At 39.4% G+C, this 21,393-nt stretch overlaps 1 protein-coding gene across 1 annotated transcript in view; it reads left to right on the forward strand.

Annotated features, from left to right (window-relative positions):
* LOC116997458 (SH3 and multiple ankyrin repeat domains protein 2-like) overlaps positions 1–21,393 on the forward strand; it is a 267,147-nt gene that overhangs the window by 47,127 nt on the left and 198,627 nt on the right. The window contains 1 exon segment of the mRNA XM_033062189.1: positions 15,010–15,076. Within this exon segment, the coding sequence (XP_032918080.1) occupies positions 15,010–15,076 (67 nt within the window).

Consider the following 21,393-nt stretch of genomic DNA (forward strand, 5'->3'; position numbering starts at 1 on the left):
CAGGTATGGCTGACAACCTCAAGCCCTTATTTCTGAAGCAGACTTAATTAGCCTCAATGTCAGAGAAATATTCCTAATGCAAAGTGACACGTAAGAAATAGGGATGGAAACGGTAAGATTTAAAAAAAAACCAAAAAAAACCCCAAAACAAACCAGAAGAATTTTTTGTGAATTACTAAAATCAGTGCTTCTGGAAGAATGACATTAACAGGAACTGTGCTGTGGTGAAACAGGAGGGAGGCTGTTTCCCCAAACCAAGGTGTTTTTCAACTAAAAGAAATCCTGATTTATCTTTCCTTGGTGTGTCTTCTCCATTACCTTTTTGACCCACTTTGGATAATGCTGGCAGAGGGTTCAAGGAGCAGTGCTTTGACAAGTGAAACAGTTGGAATTTTTGCTGGATCCATGTGGATCTCTGAGTTACCTCCTCCAAGTATATGTGTAGTTACAGGACTTTCAAAAAAAACCTCAGCCAAATATTTCTGTATCAGTTTAATTTCTTCCATATTTTTAAAGTGTTCTGGGCATAAGTTGTGCATCTTAAGAGTTCTACTTGCAAATCCTAGCCAGATTGTTGTTTACTTTTGGGACCATTTTCCTCAAATTGGGGAAACGGTGCATTAATAATTTAATTTTAGGCACCATTTTCAGACTGCTAATAGTTTTCCATCTAAATACATAGTAAGCATGAATTCACTAAGTACTGGCTAATGCTTATCTCAACCCCTCAGAATTATGGAGTAATCAAAAAATGGAGCAAGAGAAAACCCTAATTATGGGAGGGATGTGTTCCAGGGTAATCTCTTGGATTATTATGTTACGCTATGTCTTTGTGGTTAACTTCTTTTGGTTTAGGATTCTTTGGGGGAGGGAAAATATCACACAGAAGAGTTTTCATTTGTCTTCCTCTTTGTGCTGACAGCTCCAGCATTCTTGTTCTTGCTCTTAGAACAGAAAATGGTGTAGGGAAAATAGAAAAGTTCCGTTTTATCTGAGTGCAGTGAGTAGAGGAAACCCTGACGCCAGCACTGCAATGAAGCAGCCTTAGAATTAATTCTTTGCCATCTGTCTGTTGCTGACCCAGTCGATCAAACACCACAAGTGGAGCTGTTATAAAATTATGCAGAATCCCCTTGAGTTAATAGGATTTTGCATACTAAAAATGTTTGCTCATGTAATCAGCAGGCAGGAACATCGAGGCATCTCATATGTACATAATGAGAGTGGTTGTAGCTGCAGCATCTATTCCTTTGAGGCACCTCCATTATGTCCATTTCTCAGCAGCCTTAAAAGGATGGTTCTTTGGAGTTGCTGCTTGGAAATTTGATGATATGAAAGTTGTGCCATTTTGTAAAAACAACAGGATCCAGACATGAAGAAATTTGTGTGCTGTTTTCAAGACTTTGTTTCTTTTGATGGAAATGAGTCGCAGAGTGTATCAGGCATCAGTGTCCAATTAATGTGGTGCAACTTTGCCACCAAAAGAATAAATGTGCATGTGCTCACTTCTTACCAAATCACAGGACTTGTTAAAGCCATCATAGATATATCAGATTGCGGGAAGGAAAACTAGTCTGGGCTGAATTCTGTGCAACTAAATTCAGGGATCCCACGCCATGCCCACCTGGGATCTGGGTGTCCTTTATGCCTTTTCAGCATCCAGCAGAGTTAGTGTTGGAATGGCATTGCCAGGTGCCAAGGACACAAAAAAGCTTGGCTGTATTTCCCAGCTAAGCACCTAACCCTGTATTAGCTGCCTTTGCAGGGATCTGTTTCATCCTGACCCATTTCTGGAATGCATGGAGTCAGCAATCAGTGTGGGGTACAACTGATGTCATCCATTGCTGCAGAGCATGGGGGCAGCAGAAATTTTCCTGTTTTTATATTTAGCAATTTGAGGTGCGATGATATCTGTGCCACATCGCCAGTTCTGTTTATTAATCACTTACTCAGCCCATCTTGGCTGGGCCATTTACATACCTTGCATGCTATTTATTAGTCTTTATTAGTAGAAACTCAGAAATATCCTTTTAGAAGAACCATGATATCCCATCACTGTCCACAACTACTTGGTTTTCCACACATTTCTTTTGCTTCTAGGTTAACATAAAGTAATTCATTGCTTATCTAGCAAATATTAATCCAATAGCTAAGAAATCTGCTTTGCAGTCTTCACAAGCTGTTGAAATTAAGTGTAAGTTAAAATGAACATACACCTTGTTTATCAGGTCTTTCTAGTGATCAGGAGTTCCATGTGAATAGTTCAAATGGGCAATAAAGCACTATTTTAGCTAATAGTGCTAATAATTACTCAGTGTTCTTAGAACAAATGTGTTTGAATGTACAGAACAGCTATTCTGAGGTGGCATTTAATGCCACCTTTTAATGGCAGATTTGTACCTGAGAATGGTTTGTGTCTCAGGCATCCCTAATGATCTGGCCTTTGCTGTCCCAGACTAACCTGCATAATCCATGTGCCTACATCCCATGGATTGCAGGAGGAGCAGCAATCTTCCAGCTCCACTGCAGGTAGAATTGCTCCTTTCAGTGTGTTGGCCCTGCTTCTATATTCAATTGCTCACATTTTATTTTTTTTGCCAGATTGGAATAATTTGAACTGAAATTTTCTGTGCCTGCCATCTCTGTTGTTTAGAAAAACAAAATGATTCAGCTCTTTTGGAGTCTGGGTGAGGGAAAACATGTGTTGTTTTCTTCACACTGAAAAACTCTGCTGACCCACCCGTCCTTGTCCCCTCTTCCCTGTTGTGTTAAGTTGTGGTGCTTAGTTTTATTTTCTTTAATTGCCCTCTGTGCTGATCTCCATGTTAATAACCTGGCAGTGGGAACTGGTTTCCAGACTGACTCAGACACAGGGCTCCAAAACCAGGAATAGGAACTAAACCCATGGATTTGGAAGCTGAGCTGGCTGGGGGAAACAGACACAACTGGGCATATCCAGCACCTCACTAGAATGGCTTGCCTTTTTTTTTTTTTTTTTTTTTTTAAATTGTAAAGGGTGTGAGAGCTGATTACCCAAAATCTCTGTCAGCTGCCTCAAAAAGGCATCTTCACAAATACACCTCGTATCATGATGGTAAAATATGGAACCATTGTGTTCATAAAGCACATGAATTACAGAAAGACAAAGACTTTGCTTTTTCCCATGTATTTATTTCCATCCTAATTCCATTTCTGAAACACCTGTGTGAACAATGAATCACTGAATATTGGGTATAGTTGGCAAAACTACAGCTATGAGCTCATGATGCCTTCTGCCTTTAGTCAGACTGCAAGCTTTTTCCAGCTTTTCTTCTGATTTCAGTCAAATAATGGAACTTATTCATACTTAAAAAAAAAAAATCTATACAAGTGACCATTCCAGAACAAACTATGGATTTTTCCTTTAAAAATCAAAAATATACATGAGTCTGTATACATGTAGGCACAGTGAGCACAATTTCTTAAAAATACGTTATGAAAGTAAAAATAATAAAAAAATATAATAATAATAATAGTAATAATAAAAATGAAGGGGAATAACAGAAAGGGGAGGAATTGATATCGGGAGAAGTGGTGGCAAATGAAGTATTCCTGAGAATATTGCGAGATACAGGAGCAGGAAAATACATATGGATACAGAATGGAGTTAAATTGATTCCTTCTGACTCAGGGATGGATTTCTTAGTGAGTGCTGGCTGGTCCCTCCTGTCCTTTGTTTTAACCCTGTCATTTTTCAGAAAAGCAGCCAAATGGAAGTAAAGCAGTAAAGCATAAGAGAATTAAATGATACGATTACCTTTTATTGAGAAAGGTAAAATATTGCCATGCTTGGAGAAACTAAAAATACTTAACTGCAGGATATGTCTTCATTTTTTTTACCAAAAGCAAACTTATGGAGGAGTCTCCATGTGACCATCTGTTGTGTTGTGTTCGATGTAAATGATCCAAGACCCCTTTTTTTCCTTTTTCCTCTTTCTCTCCATGTTCAGACAGGGCTGTCTAGCTGACATGCCTAAGGTGTTGCCACAGGCAGCCAAATTTCTCTGGGAGAAGTGGACTCTCTGAGGTAGTTAGAAGCCAATCTGTTCTTCCACCTGAAGAAAAACTCAGAAGTCATAAAAGGAAATAAATTAAGCTAAGTAAATTGTAAGGGTTACCACCAGCTCTTGCCCTACAGTAAGAAAGGCTTGAGTGTGATTCAGACACAAGTAGTTGTCATGGTTGGAGTTACAAAAAGCAGTGGGGATTTGTATAATCCTAATTTAAACCATGTTGTTTTGAGATGCTAACACCATTTAGTTTGTCTGGGAGATAAAATAACCTGTGAGTAGGACTCGTGGTTACTTTGGGCCTGCAGTAACGGGTTCATGCTTGCCATTGTGATGGTTGGGTGCTGCGTGGAATCATCTCTTGCTTTTGCATTTCAAAACAGACTACTCAGCATTATCTTCTGGCTGTATCCAAGTTCTTGCTCCTTTTAGAAATGTAGGGTCTGTGCCTGTAGGACAGACTTAGCATCTTCTTCCACTGCCATTTGGAGGGAACATTCCTGGCATGCAGATGGCAATCCCATCTCCATCAGAGTATGTTATTGGCATGGACTGTTGCTAGACTGCTGTTTCCAAAGGTTTTTTTGTAGTTAACCCACAGAGCTTGGAATGAAGCCACCAAATGTATTAGGTAAAATAATCACAGTGTCTTATTCACCGATGCATTTTATCCTAAGAGCTTTCCAAAAGGATTTCCAGCCGTTTGGTTTAGCAGTTGAAGCAACACTATATTATTAAGTGTTTGCAAAACTGAATTCCCAAAAGTTTCTGCTGTGAAATAGTGGGAAGTGTCTGTCTGCTGTGAGTAGGAAGACTTTTTTTTTCTGAAAGTGTTAGGGAAAGAAGCTGCTAACGTGGTGGGTTTTGGATTTTCCATGAGGTAAGGCTGCCTGGAGAGGTGGAAGATTTCACCCTACAGCAGCATGGACCCGTAAACCCTTGAACTGAATTCTCTGCACATCCCAATGTTTCCTGTAGTGCCAAGGAAAACAACCTAGCAAATAGCACACATTCTCAGCCTTTTTCTAAGAGAGTTCAGCTGGAGAAGATTGCATTTCATGGCTTTTTGATTTAGCATATTATTGGAGGGGACAAAGAAAATTAAGTCAATTTTGTTGCTGGCTGTGTCTTTATCTGATTCGTCTGGTGCTGCAACCTGGCTTTATCTGCTTTCGGTTAATACTCCTTTGGAACCGCTGCTTGCCCATGTAGCAGTAATAAGGGTTGTGTAACAACTGGCTTTTGATGGCTCTTTCCAGCTTGAGTAGATTTTCCTGAGGAATGAGTCTGTAATTGTAAATGTGTGTGTGTATCACACTTGGCTTTTTCTGCTGTTTTAATTATTAAAACACTAGTGTAGAAAAATGCATCTTGCTTGAGGATGACTTGCTGGGTGGCATTTCATTAGAGAAGCAGGAAGAAGATGAAAGGTTTTTTCCTCTACATTTAAAATAGATAGAAACATAAAATTTCCCAATAGATGCAGGAGGTTCAATGCAGCCTGTACAAAGTAGGATAACTTAAAAATCTGAGTTGAAGTGCAAGAAATTTCTTGCAACGAATGGGAGGAAATAAAAGAACGTTGTGAAGCAGCGAAGTTGTGCCTGGGATGGATTTGCCTGCATGTTCCTTTTTAGGCTTCCTGACATGTTTCCTTGTAACTCTGCTCGACTTGCTGGTGTATTCAGTTCAACACTTCCTGTCAAGCTGGTTCTTGCATAACAACGACTCCTTTTGTCCTAGGAGTTAAGTTTGCATTTCAAAGCCTAGGGAAGAGATGATTTAGAAGTGATTTGCTCCCATGTTGTGAGGAAAGGACTTACATTTTTTATCTTGGTGTCCACGAAGGCTTAGTTTAATCTGGAGGTATTCAGTCATGGCTAATTCATGAATAAGAGTGGTTAGATTAAGAGCTCAATGGTGTGTGTTTGGGAAAGGACAATGGAGAATAAAACACAGGTTCTGCCTTTTAAACCTTAGTAAGGAAGACTGGAAAATGAACAAAGGTGCCTGCAGGCATTTTGGGTGTTGTCCAGTCCTGCTAAGACAGCGCTGCAGGACCTAAAAGACAGAAAAGAGGTCATTCAGAGTGATTACCTTTCCCATATTCTGACTGGAATTTGCTCAGCCCTGGCACAGCTTCATGGCTACTGAGTGTATTCCAGAACACCCATAGGGGCTGTCAAATCTCGTGCAAGCAAACCCAGCATTTTTGCAAGGAAAATGTGCCAGCAGCTTGCAGCATATTTTTTTTGATAAAGTCCAGCTGTATTTGGCTGCACGTTGTTGTGTTTTTGGTTGTTTTTAAAATATTAATTGCTGGAAAGTATTTAGGGTAAAATCTCAGTTCCTTTGAAGTGGATGAAATCCTGCTGATTTTGCTGGGGTGGAAGTGTGTTCCTCACACTTGAGACACTTCCAAAGCCATACTATCAACTCCTCCTATATAATATATTCTGCTGAATATGATTATGTTTAATTAACAATTCCTGTTCCTGTTTAATTAACATTTTTAGTACAGCGCTATTCTTTTAAGTTGTACAAAATTGCATAGCGCGTTGCTGCGAATAACTTGGGTTATGCAAAGTCTTTGCTGCTAAGAGTTAATTTGCTGCAGCTGAAAAGATGCTATATTTTCTGAGGACAATCTTGGTAAGAGTTTTGGGAGGCAAAAGCAGTGTTTGGGAGGCTGTGGTTATAAATTTTCTTCCTGAGTGTGGGATATTGTTGCATTTCCTACAGCAGAAGTCCCTTTGTCTTCATCCAGCTGGGACTTTGGCCTTGTCACACCCATCGTGGGATGCTTCCCACGAGCCTCAGGCTTCCAAGGGTGTGAAGAACACTTGGATCTTGGAGCTTGAAAACCTAGTCTTTGATTACTATTAAAAACAGCCTGAGTAGCAGTGTGAGGTGATCCTCTCCAGGGAAGCCTGAGATTGCTCAGAGGGTTATGTAAGCGGAGCTGGAGCTGTTGTTTGGAAAAGAGGGAATACTTTGCCCTCAATATCGAGGCGAAGCGCTCGTGGCGAGCCTTCATTTAAACAGTGCTGAAATGTTCCAGGGAATGCTGAGGAGCCTCATAGAAATATTGGCCCTCTCCCCATAATTTATATTTTCAGATGCTAAAACTAGTTGTTGAGCAAATGTAAGGTGCCTATTTTAGGATGCTGCATGTCAATATCTGACTACAGATGGCTCCGTGAATCATAGTTGGAAGAAGGGAAATGTTAGACACTAAGATATTGTTGCTAAGAGATTTTAGTACACAGTATGCTAACATGTGCTGGCAAATTTGGGAACAGTAGCAGCAGAATGCTCTTGGAGGAAAAAAAAAATCAGTGGTGAAGAAACTGTCTTCAAAGGACTATTTAAAGGATAGTAACATTATTGTGCTTTGTTGTATCGAGACCTGACGAAGATGAAATTGGCTTTCAAGCAGATAATAGACAGAAAACATCCAAAAGGTAAAGCTAATCCTACTCTCCAATGAAATAGAAAGTGGATATTGGAAACAAAAAGAAAAGAATTACTTTGGGGTTTGAATGAATCAAGTACCAAGATTAAAGGTGGTGGTTTCTGATATTTTGCCATCTACTGGACATCAGATATATTAATATACACAGTTAGTTCCTTTCAAAATGCATAATATTGAGCTTGTATTACATTGTATAATTAAAAAATGTTAAGAGTTCTGTCTAGGAAAGAAGCATGCAGGAAAATGCTGAATATGATTTTTTTACTTGTATTTCTTCATAACATTACTATAAAGTAATTTAGGAAAATTGACTGCATTTTATTGTCCTGGTAGAGATTGTGGGTTATTTCTGCAATTAATATAAACCTTTGCTGGCTATTATTTAAAGAAAATAAATTCAATTTTACTGCATTTCTTTATTCTATCTTACCTTATTTTAGTGAGTTTTGCTAAAACTTGAAAATGTTGCACCTGAAAGGAAACTTCAAATGGATAAAATTAATTTTGTGTTATAAAAGAAAACCTTTCAGCTCTGATGTATTTTTTTGAAAAAATCATCGTTTTTTTTAGTGTACAAAGTACTGCACAACTATAAACTTCCTAAAGTAGTGATTTGCTTCTGACATTTCTAAATAGACGTTTTACATCTCAACTTCAGAATTGATTACTTTTTAATGAAGTTTTGTAGTGTAAATGTGTGTCTCCATAATGCAAGCATATGTATCTCCTTGAGGTCATGTTTTATGTCATCCATATTCTATGTATTCAGCAGCACTGTTAGATAAAGACAGGAATTAGTGATATTAATAGAATATTAATCATGCATTTTATTTTTCAATGAGGTGAACCAAGAAGCTTCCGCTTATTTTGCTGTGTCGTTAGCTTCGAAGTCAGAAACCAACTGCAGTCCATGGAACTAAAAAATGTGGGGTGAAACTTTGCCCTTTGATTTTTGCAAAGTGAAATAAGGAATTCATGATTGTCCAGCAGTTCTGCGTTAGATTATATGGCTGTGGCAATTAGGTAGGATTTTCCAACTGGTTCAGAGAAATACCCATTTGGAATTCTTAACATTCTGATGAGAAACACCTGAGGTCTGCATTGTGATTTGAGCTCAGAACAATGTTTGCCGCATTGTCACGTTTTGTTCAGGCATTACAAGAGAATGCCTTTCTGAGGAATGCAAGTTCCAGGTACTTGTGGTGCTCTTTGAATCAATAAACATCTCTTCAAGTGCAGGCTCCTGGAACTGAGTAAGGAACCAACAGCGGGTGATCGATACATTTCCATCCCACACCTATGGAAAAGAAATTCAGAACACAGATTGCTTCCTGCTTTTCCAAACTGAACTCCATCTGTCCCGCTGAGGAGTTATAAAATCCGCATGCTCCATGAGAGCAGCTAATGCAGATCCATTTAGGATGGGATTTGTTTGAGTCTGCTGAGCGTACTGGGTGATTTTGTGTCACCATTTATCAGGGATGGAGCCTCCCGCTGCCGTGTCCTACACAGGCACACATGGGAACAGGGTCTTGGCACTTAACAACCTAAATTTAACCTCCTGATGTCCTTGGGGATGACTGCTGTGGGCTTGATGGTGTGCTGGGACTAAATTCAAAGTGGCTTTAGACTCCAAGTACCTCTTTGTTCTATTAGGGAGAGCTTTTCTTTCCAGAGGACATGGTAGAAAATAAGTACATTGAAGTTTATCTATGTTCATTTTCATTGCCCCACAGTAAACACCATTGGATTTTTATATCAAATTAAAGAGGTGTCAATTTCCAAAAACTATGCATATTGAAATGTGTTTGTATATTTTTAATACTAAGCAAACACATCCTGATTATGATACGTGGAAGACTGTTTCCGAAAATCTTTTAATTAAGGAAGTGATCCCAACCCTTCCTTCTAAATTCCCTTGTGGTAATTTCTCACGTGCCTCTGCTGATAGTGAATCCTGTCGTGTGATGGCTGTGACTGGTTGAGTGATGTGTTTTTATTGTTAAAATAATGTAGTCCTTGGAGGAATGAGAAATAATTTATTGCTTTGTGAGCCTGTGGTCTAAGTGGACAGACTCATTCACAGGGTTGTGTGACCTCTTTCTTGCAGTTCCCACTGAAGATGGGAACCTGCAGGGAAGATTTACTTCAGTGTCCTGTGTGTCCACCTGCATTTGCACTGATGTAATTCACATTTTGTGTTGGGCTGGAGTTACCTCCTTTAAGGTACATCACCATGCCTGAACTTTCTGCCAGTCCAAGCTTTCTGGAAAAGCCATCATTCGGTAACCTGGCTGGCAGAACAAGACAAAGGTGAAACATTAGCACCGAAGGAAATAATAATGAAATGCACTTTCCTCAGGAAAGGGAAATTGGAAGAGAAGAGCAGGGGGAGAATAAACAGGTGGGGAGTGGTGCTGTTTTATATGCTCGCTGTTGAATGGCAGCTACAACCCTGCAGCTCCTGCTGCTCCCTCCAAAGGCTCTGCATTTCAGAGCTTTGGGTCTCTCAGAGGTAAGCATGTGCAGCAGAAATGCAGGAGCCTGGACTGAGTGGAACATAAATGTACTAAGAGGCTGTCTTCAGTCCTACAGAGGAAGTTTGTCAAAATTCATTGTCTTGATTTAAGAGGGGACAGCTTCAGTTTGTGTCTTTTTTTCTGTTGTTTCTTCTTGGGTGGAACAGTTTGTTCCTAGGAGTGGTAATGTAATTTAGCCGTGATGTTTGCCTTTCACAGACTAGCCCATAAAGCTCTAAAATTGTATTTGTTAACAGGCTACAAAATCATGCTCTAATTTGATATAATCTCTACCTGATACATTTCAAGATCTGTAAAAAGTCAATTGTGAAAGGTTAGTGCCAGGTAAAGTGTAGATACAACTTCTAATTTCCCAAAAGGAACAAAAAGCTGCCTCAATCCCCATTAAAAAATGTAAATACTTGAATGTAAGTGAATTGATATCTTTAGAACTGCATTTATGGGGCAAAACAGAAGAGCTGGTAGTGAGTCAGTGCTACTTCTGTCTGATTCAGAGTCTGAAAACATTGTGAAACTCTGTCACACTGAAACCTGTAACAGGACATCTGGCCAGTTTCACTGTTTACACAAAGTACTTTTATTTGCTGTTATTTAAACTAAATTTCTTTGGGGAACATGATTCAGAAAAAGCAGAACTAACCTGATGCCTCAAATGTTTAATTTCTGAATTGACTCCTGAAAGGCAACTTAAACAGAGCCTTTATCCTGAGGGAACGTTTCTGACTGTGAATATCAGAAAGCCGGGGTGAGAACGATCTGTCAGGAGAAAGGGACCCGCTTGTGAAGGTGCCAGTGTTGAGGCTGCTGCTCCTTACCCAGTGCTGGGATGCTCCCACCTCCTGCCTGCTTCCTCCCAGTCCCTTCCCTGCAGCTGCTTCATTCATTCAGGTTTCCACTCGGCTGAGCTGTCCCTTGGTTACCACCCGTAGCAACTCGCCAAGTGTCGATTAAACTCCTTCCCTTCCTCCCTTGGCTTGGCAGCAGAGCATCTGGCACTGCCTGCCATGGCAAACAGTGAGGCCCTGGAACCAGTTGCATCATTTGAAAGAAACATCTGTCTGTGAGACAGTGAGTGAGACATTGGGGAGTCTGTGACAGCTCTGCTTCTTGAGGCAGAGGAAATATCTGTGTAAACACAACCTTTCTGGTCACGCTCCCTGTAACACACCCTGAGTGACAGCCAGCTCCTGGCTCTGCTCCAGTGAGCTGTTCACCCCGTGGCCTTGTGCTTCAGGGTGTCCTGGCTGGGACCCATTTTGGGCACTCCATTAAGTTTTGTCACGCTGGAGACAGATCATTGTGGGAATAGGAGGAGCTACCACTGTCCAGCTGCATGGTTTTATCCTCTCTTCTTGTTTTATATGAGTTGCCTCCTACCAAGATCCATCTTCCTGCTTAGTTTTACTCTCTGCTTCCCTGTGGCAGACTTATCCAGGCCAGACATGTGTGTTATCAAAGGTAATTTGGTAATAATTAGGTGCCCATGTTAACAGCCTTAGTGGGGTCAATTAAGCTTGGGAGGGAGGTAAGTGATTCACTTTGGTTACTGTCATTTATATAAAATTGCCTCTAACGCTGATTAAAATAAACCCAACAAGATAATTTCTACTCTCTGTACAGTAGAATGTGGCAGGACTCCCAGTCAAATGTCTGCAGCAGACAAAGATTCTGTTTTGGGTTTAAAAGCACTGAATTACTGAGTCAGGTTTTTCTGCTGGGCTTTGATTGACACCGTGCTGGGACCCTGCAGGTGAACTCCTTCTGATTCTGGATGCAAAGTAAAGACACCCTTTAAAAACAGGGCAAAACACAAAGCAGGTTTTAGTGGAAATTCTGTATGAGTGATGTTTTTATTTTGTACAAGATGCAGAACCAGATTTTATCATGTTTGCAAAATAATGGGACTGAGGACACACAGACTTTTGATGTGAGATAAATGTCAAAAGGATGACATGAAAGAACATTTGCTGCAGGAATGAGAGAACCTGAATTATGGCAAAACTGCTGCATATGCAGTTTTAGGAAAGCTGCAATTTTTGAAGCTTCAGCATAACAGGGTCAGAAGATAGCCCCTAGTTGTAAAGTGCTACCTCCAGCCTTTCATGGCGATATTTCATGTCCGTAAACATGCACATGATGCATTTTGATGACTGGAATCCAGTTCCTACTGGAATTGGAAGCAAATTTTTACTGCAGTTTTGCTGGCTGTGCTGCTTTTTCACTGCCAAGAGGAGATGTCTTGTGATCAAAAGAAACCTCAAACAAAACCTTCTTTCCTGCCATAACCTCTTAATTTTAAATCTAGCACTTGTCTACAGAACATCCTGAGAAGCAAACTATGGCTATTTAAAACTATGTAAATTATGAAGCATGAAGAGAATCAAACTCTAGTATTTTCTGCCAAGGCACTACATTACTATTTTTTATTAAAGTACAAAGAAATTTAGGACAAATATAGAGCTTCAGTTAGTCTCTGATTTAGGTACTTGATCAAGGAGAGAATTTCCACCACCTTCATTTGGTTGCAGCTCTGGATATTGTGAAGACCATTCACTTGCCCTAATGTGTGCACATTTATATTTTCATGTGAACTCAGTATAATTTTGGTTTAAGACACATTTGGATGGGAAAAAGGCTGAAGTTGCTGTGCTTTGTGGTTTGCAACTGTACAAATTGAATGAGTATAATTTTGTGTCTTTCCGATTTTGCTCTGACTTCACTTTCTCCCACACATTTTACCCATCAAATTCAAGTGAAGTGCATTGATGTTATGCCAAGAAATATTTGTACTTTTTAACTTTTCCTTGCTTTCCTCAGATCTTAACATATCTTTCCTTCATTTTGCTGTAAAGATTTTACATACTGTTTTTAGCACATTAAAGTGAATTAAATGGAGAAAAATGGTTCCTTGAACTTGCTGGATCTACTGCTCGGTTCAGAAGCAAATATGGGAACAATTCCCTGTCCAGCTGTCTCTCAGTTATCTGGAAGTATCCTTTTTTTTTTTTTTTCCAAGTAATAAAATGTGTTTATCACTTGAAGAGCATGTGTATAGTTGAGGTGTAAAATCTGCTGAGTATCAAAAATTCTTTCATTTGAGTACCATGGCTGCTGTTTAGCAAGCTGCCTGTCACTGCTGAATTCCCCCCTTGCTGGAATTTTACTACTAATTAGGGGCAATAGCAGAGAGAAGTATTATCACTTGCTTACAATGCAGAGAAAACTTCAGAGCTGCACACCAATATCGCTGTTATGAACCTGGAGCCAGCCAGGCTGCAGAATTGGAAGTTAAAGAGAGAGGATTAGTACAGCTTGGCTGTTGCTTTCCTAGTGCTGTTTGCCAGGGAGAATCATGAGCTGCACTTCAGGGCTGCACAGAGGAGCTGGGGGCTAGATTCAGATGTGTTATCCATGCTGAGAAGCTGTTTCTCTCTGGAGGGGCTTCTGGAATAAAGGCTGACTTACCAGTGTTTAAAGTAATTTTCAGGTGGATGGTTTCAGATGGTGTTGAGGTGTCAGTGCATCAGCCTGCACTTGTGTTCCCAGAATGTTTGGGCTGGGAGGGACATTAAAGTCACCCAGATCCACTCCTTGCTATGGGCAGGGACACCTTCCACTATCCCAGGTTGCTCCAAGTCCCATCCAGCCTGACCTTGGACACTGTCAGGGATAGGGCAGTCAAAGCTTGGGTGTAAAGTCTTCAGTTTCAGGGATTTCTGTATTGGTTTGTTTTGGTTACTGGTAAATAAAACTGTCCATCCAATTTCCTAGGCCAAGTGCAGAAATAAGATCTTATGCTTGTTGTATTCAAATATATTGCAGACATTAACTTAATACACTCCCCAAGACCATTTCAGCATTTAAGTTCTTCCTTTGCATCATTCCTCATATGTGGAGAGGCACAAACCAGCAAATAATTTTTCTTGGTCATCAGCTCAGAAATTTGCATTGGGTTTTTAATAATTTATCATGTTTGACTCTCTTGGATATTGTTCTATAACCAAGAGAATCATAAAGCGAGACTTTTAAAATATTTTTTTTAATGTGTACCCTGTAGATGAGAAGTCTCTATGAGAAAGGTGAGCCCAGCTTATGCCTTGCACATACATCAGGAAAGCCACAGTGCTGTTAGAGAACAGGATCTGTCAGAGCTGCAGGATGGGGCCAGAAAAGGCAATTCCTTGGTATTCAAGGCAAAAAGAGAAGAAGAAAAAGGGAGAGGTCAGCAATGGCAAAACTGAATTGCTTCCCTCATACCTGTCAGAGATGTTTAAAGTCCATTTAAATGAGCATTCAGATCTGTGTTCAACCACCAGGAAATAAATTAAAAAGGAAAAATAAATTAAAAAGGAAATTGTTATTTTAGAACTCGATTTGTTTAGACATTTTAAACTCTATACATATGCATAAACTTAACCAGTCTCTCTTTCAGTGTGTTTTTTGGTGCCTTGTTAGTACCTGAATACTGGTAGCTCTTGGTCCTGGTTCTCTCATGTATTTGCATTTCAGCTGCTGATTTTATTGCTCAGGTAAGGAGTGAGACAGGAACAATTAAAGGGAGATAATATCTTCAGTGTGTCTCTTCTGCAGCATTCCCCATACACCTGTACAGCTCCCAGAGCTTTGTGGATCCTGTGCTTAATGTTCACTGCTGCCTTGGACTTGCCACCACGTGAAGAGCAACAGCTCTTCCAGCAGCCTCCCGAGATTGCCACCACAGAATTTGTGGGAAATGAGCAGCTGGGGGACTGGCAGTGCTCTTACAAATAGATTAAGATCTAATTTCTCACTGATGTTTGAGATACGTGTTGCAGGATGAAAGTAATAGAATTACTCCACTTTGTGAAATGAAAATATGTTTGCCTGATGTTTGTCAGAGATGTAACATCTCCTTCTTAGCAAGTGATGACAATGTATTAATTGTGCCTATTTTACAATCCTTTAGGTGGCTATAATAGCGGGAAATTTTGAGCTTGCTGAATACATCAAGAATCACAGGGAAGCTGATATTGGTAAGCAAAATGTTTGCAGACTCTGAAAATGAGTTTTGCTTGTTTGTGCCAGGATTTTGCAAAGATGTTAAAACTGATTCTATGTGAGATAAAACCACAGGGCTGGTGACATTTCAGGGAGGTTTGAAAAGTAACTCTTCTATAAAAGTGCAGATGCAGAAAAAGCTGAAATGTTTTCAAAAATATACTCTGGAAAGGAATATGTGATAAGTGGTAGGTGCTTTCTAAGTATAAATCAGTCAGTTTGTAGTAGACTTAATACACATCTACTGACCTGGAAGAGGCAGATTGGTGCTTGCAGGTTATTTTGTCCTTGTCTAAAGCAGCTCTCGAATAGGAATAATTGGTCAGAAGATGAAAATGGAGAAATATGCTTCTCTGTAATTAAATGAATATATGGCAGAAACCAAGTCCCCATATCCAAGAAAGCATTCAATCTCACTGAATTTGGTGGGATTATGGGTAGTGACAGGCCTTAGGAGCCCCTGACAAAAAAACCCAAAGAACTGGGGCTCTTTCAAGATCTTTTTACATAGATTTGCCACCAAAATAAAAGCCAGTTTGATACAAGTGATACCTAATACAGTTTAATAAAATGGGTTAAAATGCTTTAATTCAAGTTAATTAAAATTCCACAGAAACATCCTGAAATTGAACAAAAAAGGGCATTTCTTTTGCAGCAGGAGGCTCTGTGTAGTCTCCTACACTGATTTAACTCAGCAAGGAAACTCTCTGACTTGAATATTTTATTTATATGGGAAATTAGGCCAGCTCACATGAAATACAAAATTAAGGGCGTGGATTAAGGACTACTTTCCCTTTTCCTTCCTGGTTGCATATGATCTGCAGAGATGTGGTTGAAAGTTCTGTAGTAATGTGAATTCTTGTAGCACTTTCAGCTCTTGCAGTGTGCACTAAGAAAACTGAGGGCAAAATGCACCAAAGTCATAATTTCTGCATAAAAGTTCAGAGACAATCTGGAAGTTTTTTTTTTTTCCTCTAATAATAGGATAGCTCCTTTGCATGTAAGAATTCTTCATCCTTCTGTATTTATTAATAATCTGTAAAACACAGATTAAAAATGAACATGTTCTTCCTACTAGGTTGAGTGTCTTATTGTTGTTTGTGCTTACATATGGGTAACGCATTTTTTTGTTGACTTGTAGGATTTGGTGATTTCTAGAAAAATTGCTTAGAAAATACTTTCCATGGGAAAGTTATCTGAATTTTTCTGATGCCTTCTTTTTTGCCACTGAAAAATAGAAATATTGGTACTTCCATTATTCACTTGCAATTTTTGCAAGATAGTGGATTGGGCATGACTATTTAAATTAATAGATTTGCCTTAAAGAGTAAACATTACATTATTTCATCCCACCTAATTTAATTGAGCTGGACATTTGTCCTTCAAATTTTATTACTTATGAAAAATTAAGTTGTTGAAATGTCCATTTTTGGAGCATCTCCCAGTGGAAAAAAAAAAAGAAGAGTAAATCAAAGAACTGAATCCTGAGCAGAAAACCTGAGAACTGCTGTGATGATGAATGTGCAGAGTGATGTCAGCATTTCAGCTTCAGCAAGTTGGCTTTTGCTTCTAGTGCTTGTCTGGTTATCCACTGTGTTCCTATAGTTTGGATGTGTTCCAACATATATCATTTGACTCCTTAGAGTCAACAGAGGGGGAAGGAATAGTGAAGAGCTTGGGAAGTATCCTCAGGAAGATGAGGATAATTCATACTATCAAATCTCCTGAGAAACTTTTAACCACTCATCTCTCAAAAAGTGTGTTTTTATTTAGATTCTGAAGTTTGATACCAAACAAGTTCATTAAACCTTGTTATTATTTTAAGTTCATGTTATAATCCAAATCTCTTTGCCCTTTGTAATTATTTTAGACTCTACTTTAGAAGCAGAAAATTCTGATTTACAGCAGAGCCACTAAATCTTTGTCTTACAGATCAGATCCCACTGAGATTGTTCTTCCTTGTTTTAATTTAATTATAAAGCACTTACATCAGGCAGATGTGAAAATTAGGCACATATAAAATAAGCTTCTTCGCAATAATCATGAGACTTGCAGCTGTTCTGGAAAAAGAAGAAATATATAAAAAATATTTATTTTAGAGTCAAAAAGGATGAGAATAATGTCCCATGGAGTAATGTGAACAAACCTATAAAGAAAAAGCCTTGCAAGGGATTCTTGTGGCTTTAGTTCAGTAAAACCCACCTGGCTCATTCTACCAGGAAAGTTTCTTACTCCAGACTGGGATGAGGCAGTTCTGTGAGACTGAATCAAACAGAAAAGATAAAGGAATCCAAGGACAGAAAAAAAAAATACCCATAAAGTATTAAAAACAAGATCGAGATTTCATTATATGTATGTCTTTTATGAGGGAACCCCTTTTGTTATCTTGGCAGTTGTTTGAAAGGTGGATGGAAATTGCCGGATCATTTAAAAAGTAATCCTGTTTGAAACAAATTACACTACTATTTTTCATAAAGCAAGAAACCCTAAGGAACTTAGAAACTTGTTTTACAAGCAGTATGAAATGCTTAGTGTAGCTTCCCAGATTATTTCAATTCATCATGCCCCAAATTTAGTTTTTTTTGAGGAATAATAGCAGCACCAGAGTAGCTTATTTTAATTATTGATTATTTTGGAAGTCTTTGGGACCAAGAAGTGTGTCCCAACTCAGTGACTATTGTTGCATCTCCTTTTCTGCTTTGAGGAAGACCTTACACATATCCCTGATGTACATCAGTTGCACACCATTAAAAATAATAATTAATAACAATTATAATAGTAATAGCATCACTTTTAAACTTCTTTTTTTTAAACTAGCCACAACCCATTTATAATTTATTTAACTTTATGCGTTTATTTATTGCAAACTAAGAGAAAGTAATGGATTAAAAGATGTGATGAATAGAAAAGTTAATCCCTGATTGTTTTCATCCAGCCTGCAGCTGTCTGTGAGTAAATGAGCACAGCAGATTTAGGAAGCATTTGCTGTACAGAATTTACTATGGCTTCTATAGGATGGAGGTACAAAACCCAATCATATATGTAAGAATTTTGAAGCTTTCTTTAGATACAGATATGCAGATATTAAGTATGTTGCAGGCTGATAATCCTTTGGCTTGGATAACTATTTTTAAATCTCTCTTTTGCCTTGGTTCTTTGTGATGGGATGAATTTTCAGACCGACTAAATGACATGGGTTGTTCTTCTTCAAGTGAACAAGGTTTGTTTTCTCTTGTGCATCTTGTCCTTCAGCAGCTCTGGAGCTAGGAGTGATAGGATTCTTTTGTCTGGTTTTTTGTTTGCTTTAGGAAAATGAAGCACACTGAGCTGGTGTGCGAGTTTTTGGTAGTTGATTAGCAGACTAATACTTGGATACTGTTGCTAGGCTTCAAGTCAGAGTTCCTGTATTCCTCTATAATTATACAGAGAGATGTGTGTGTGTGATGGTTTGTCTGTGCTTTCACATGGGTGTTTTTATTTTGATAATTTTGAAAATCTGCTAATACTATCTGTAGACGTATTCTACATAGAGAAGTTGCTTTGAAATTAAACATTTTTGGGGTATGAGTAAAAATGTGGTTTTTTTTAAGTGGCATTGTGACTGTAAACATAAGGAACGTGTATTTTATTGTAGAATATGCAGAACAGGTATTTCAGAACACAAGGATATTAGCTGGTTTTTGGTAGAATTGCTTTTCTAACTAATTTTCTTTAATTAGATGAGAGTTATTGAGGTCAGCAATCTTGGTTTTTCATCTGCAAGTGCTGCTATCAAATGCTGGCCAGCCCAAGGAATATTCTGTTTGTTTACTTATTTATTTGGGTTTGGGGAACGGTTCAGTAATTTTGATTTTCATCAATCAAATGTGTGGAGGATACTCCTCAAGCTGGGGGAAATCAGATTGAGACAGATAACAGCAGAAAGAGGAAAAGGCAGCAAAGCAAAAGGAAAATCTACAAAACTGTCGGCAGTGTGCAGAGACTTGTTCTATTTTTATCATCTGTCATTTAATAGAAGCAAAAGGGACAGAAACATCCATTGTAGCCCTGTGCAGCTGTCATTTGTGAGTAACATTACCTGTTTCAAATGTTAGTGAGCATTTAACGTGGAGGAAGGATGATATCTGTGTCATCCGGATGGAAAAATCTCTGAGATGTGAATTTCCCACGTTTTAAATGCATATTATGTGGTAGGATATCATAATCCTGTGTTCCTTTGGCAATTTCTTTCAAACATCTGTGCCAAACTAATCATTATTTCCTGTGTCCTTAGAAAAAGACCCCTTTGCATTAATGATGTTTAGGCTGGTATGAAATAAATCTGTTGCTATTATTTCTCTGTTTTCCTCTGAATGGTTGCAAGAAATAGAACTTCTTGTGCTCAGTCTTGCTATGTGTCAGCAAACAAATTGGAAAACTGGGAATTGTGTGTTAATGTAATTACATGGTGAAATGTAGGGCAGAGCTTGAAAAACCATGGCTTTCCTTTTCCCTTTGATCACAAGTTAGTTATTTCAGTGTGTGCATTGGTGCAAAATCGTTCAGTAATTTGCTTTATTTCTAAGTTTAAACTCCATTCTCAGAAGCTGGTTGCTCTTGGCCTTTGAACTTGGGTGTATTCTGTGCATATAACAGGGACTGCAGGCTGAGGCGTGCAAATTCTGTGGTGTGTGTGGCCGTTTCTGAGGCTTACTTGAAATTCTGAGCAGGAAGGCGAGAGTGCCATGTGTAAGTGCTGCTGTAAGTACAGCTGATTGCAGAATGCTCTGGCCTGCTTTTGGGAACCAGCCTGCAGCGTGTCCTTGCCACCTGCCAGGTAGGCAATGCTGCCACAACTACTCCTCCCAGGGTTTATTTCACTGACTGAACCAGAAGAGCCTGGTGCTTGAGCCAAAAGTAACCCAGGCTGCTTCCAGTGCCCTTGAGCTAGTTTTGGTCTCAGGCAGAGCTCTGGGCTGAGCAGTGGCTGCAGGTCATGCTGGCACATCCCCTGAAGATACCTGGGAGGGTGGCAGGGGAAAGGAAGGGGGAAATTCCTGTGTTTGAACCTTGCCCTATCTTGATGCCCAGATCCAAATGGCTGGAAGAGTTTCCAGGGCCTTTAGCTGCTGCCTCTCCCAAATCTGGCTTCCAACCAGCTGCCAGTCCACTGGCTCCTCATCAGCAGAAACGTCTCTGCACCTTCTCTGCACCTTTCAGGCTGGAACCATTGTATCCAGCAGTTGCAGCTGTGCTGTTTTTGGCAACATTCCTATCATCAGAGCTGTTTCATTACAGTCAGGTCAGAAACCTTTCCCAAGCCATTCAATAGTTTTGGCTGCTCTAAGACGTGATCCTTTCACTAGCAGTGGCTTTTTTGCCTCTGATTTTTCTTTTTCTTTAAAGTTTTCACTGTCTTGACCCCACTGAGGGACTGTACAGGGAAGTAAAATCAGAGGCCACATGTAGAACTAGTACAAGTCACAGAATTAAAAAAAGAAATAAAGCCATAAAACACAAGTAGGAAAAGTGATTTGAGGATGCCAGGAACAGTGGCTCTGACGGGGACAAAAATGGAATGTACTCTTGTATATCAAACAGGTTATCAAATGAATAAGTTTAATTTCTTGCTTTACAAAAACTAATTTAGTGAGTTGTACTGTCCTCAAAATTCTGGTGGATTCCATGAAAGGGTAATGCCACTGAGCTCACTATACAGGCCAATGGTCAAGCTGGGAGCAGACAGCAGTGCAAGTACCCCAAACCCTGCAATTCTGAACTAATATTTCACACAAACTGGAGTTTCCAGTCATGATTTTCAGTTACTCCTTGTGAGTGAAACACCCAGAGTTGTTCAGTGGCAGCTGGATCCTTCTGACTCCTGTAGCTCCTCTTGAAGTCACTGGAAATGGTCAGCAGATGACCCATCCCTCAGGAATCTGCTTTCTGATTCAGCCTGGTGCCTGATCCTGCACCAGGTTGATTCTACACCAGGATGTCTTTAACTAACTGGAATTAGGCTGAGGGGATGTAAAAAGAAAATAGTACTTTTGAGTTTATCTGTGACCTGAAATTTGTTCAGTCACCTCATTTTCAGTTTTGTAGGTCGTAGGTCACATAACTGGAAGAGGTTTATGTGATCATGCTGTCTGGCCTTCTCATGGTGCAGATTACAGCTTTTATATTTACTAACTCCTGTTTGAACTGGATTAGAACCAGGAAAAACATTTTGCCTTTTGAAAGACCTGCAATACTGTAAATGAGATTTGGAAAACGGTGTCCTGGTCTTGTGATCTGATGGGGCTGGATCCTT

The sequence above is a fragment of the Catharus ustulatus genome, chromosome 6 (assembly GCF_009819885.2).
Source record: "Catharus ustulatus isolate bCatUst1 chromosome 6, bCatUst1.pri.v2, whole genome shotgun sequence".
Classification (NCBI taxonomy): domain Eukaryota; kingdom Metazoa; phylum Chordata; class Aves; order Passeriformes; family Turdidae; genus Catharus; species Catharus ustulatus.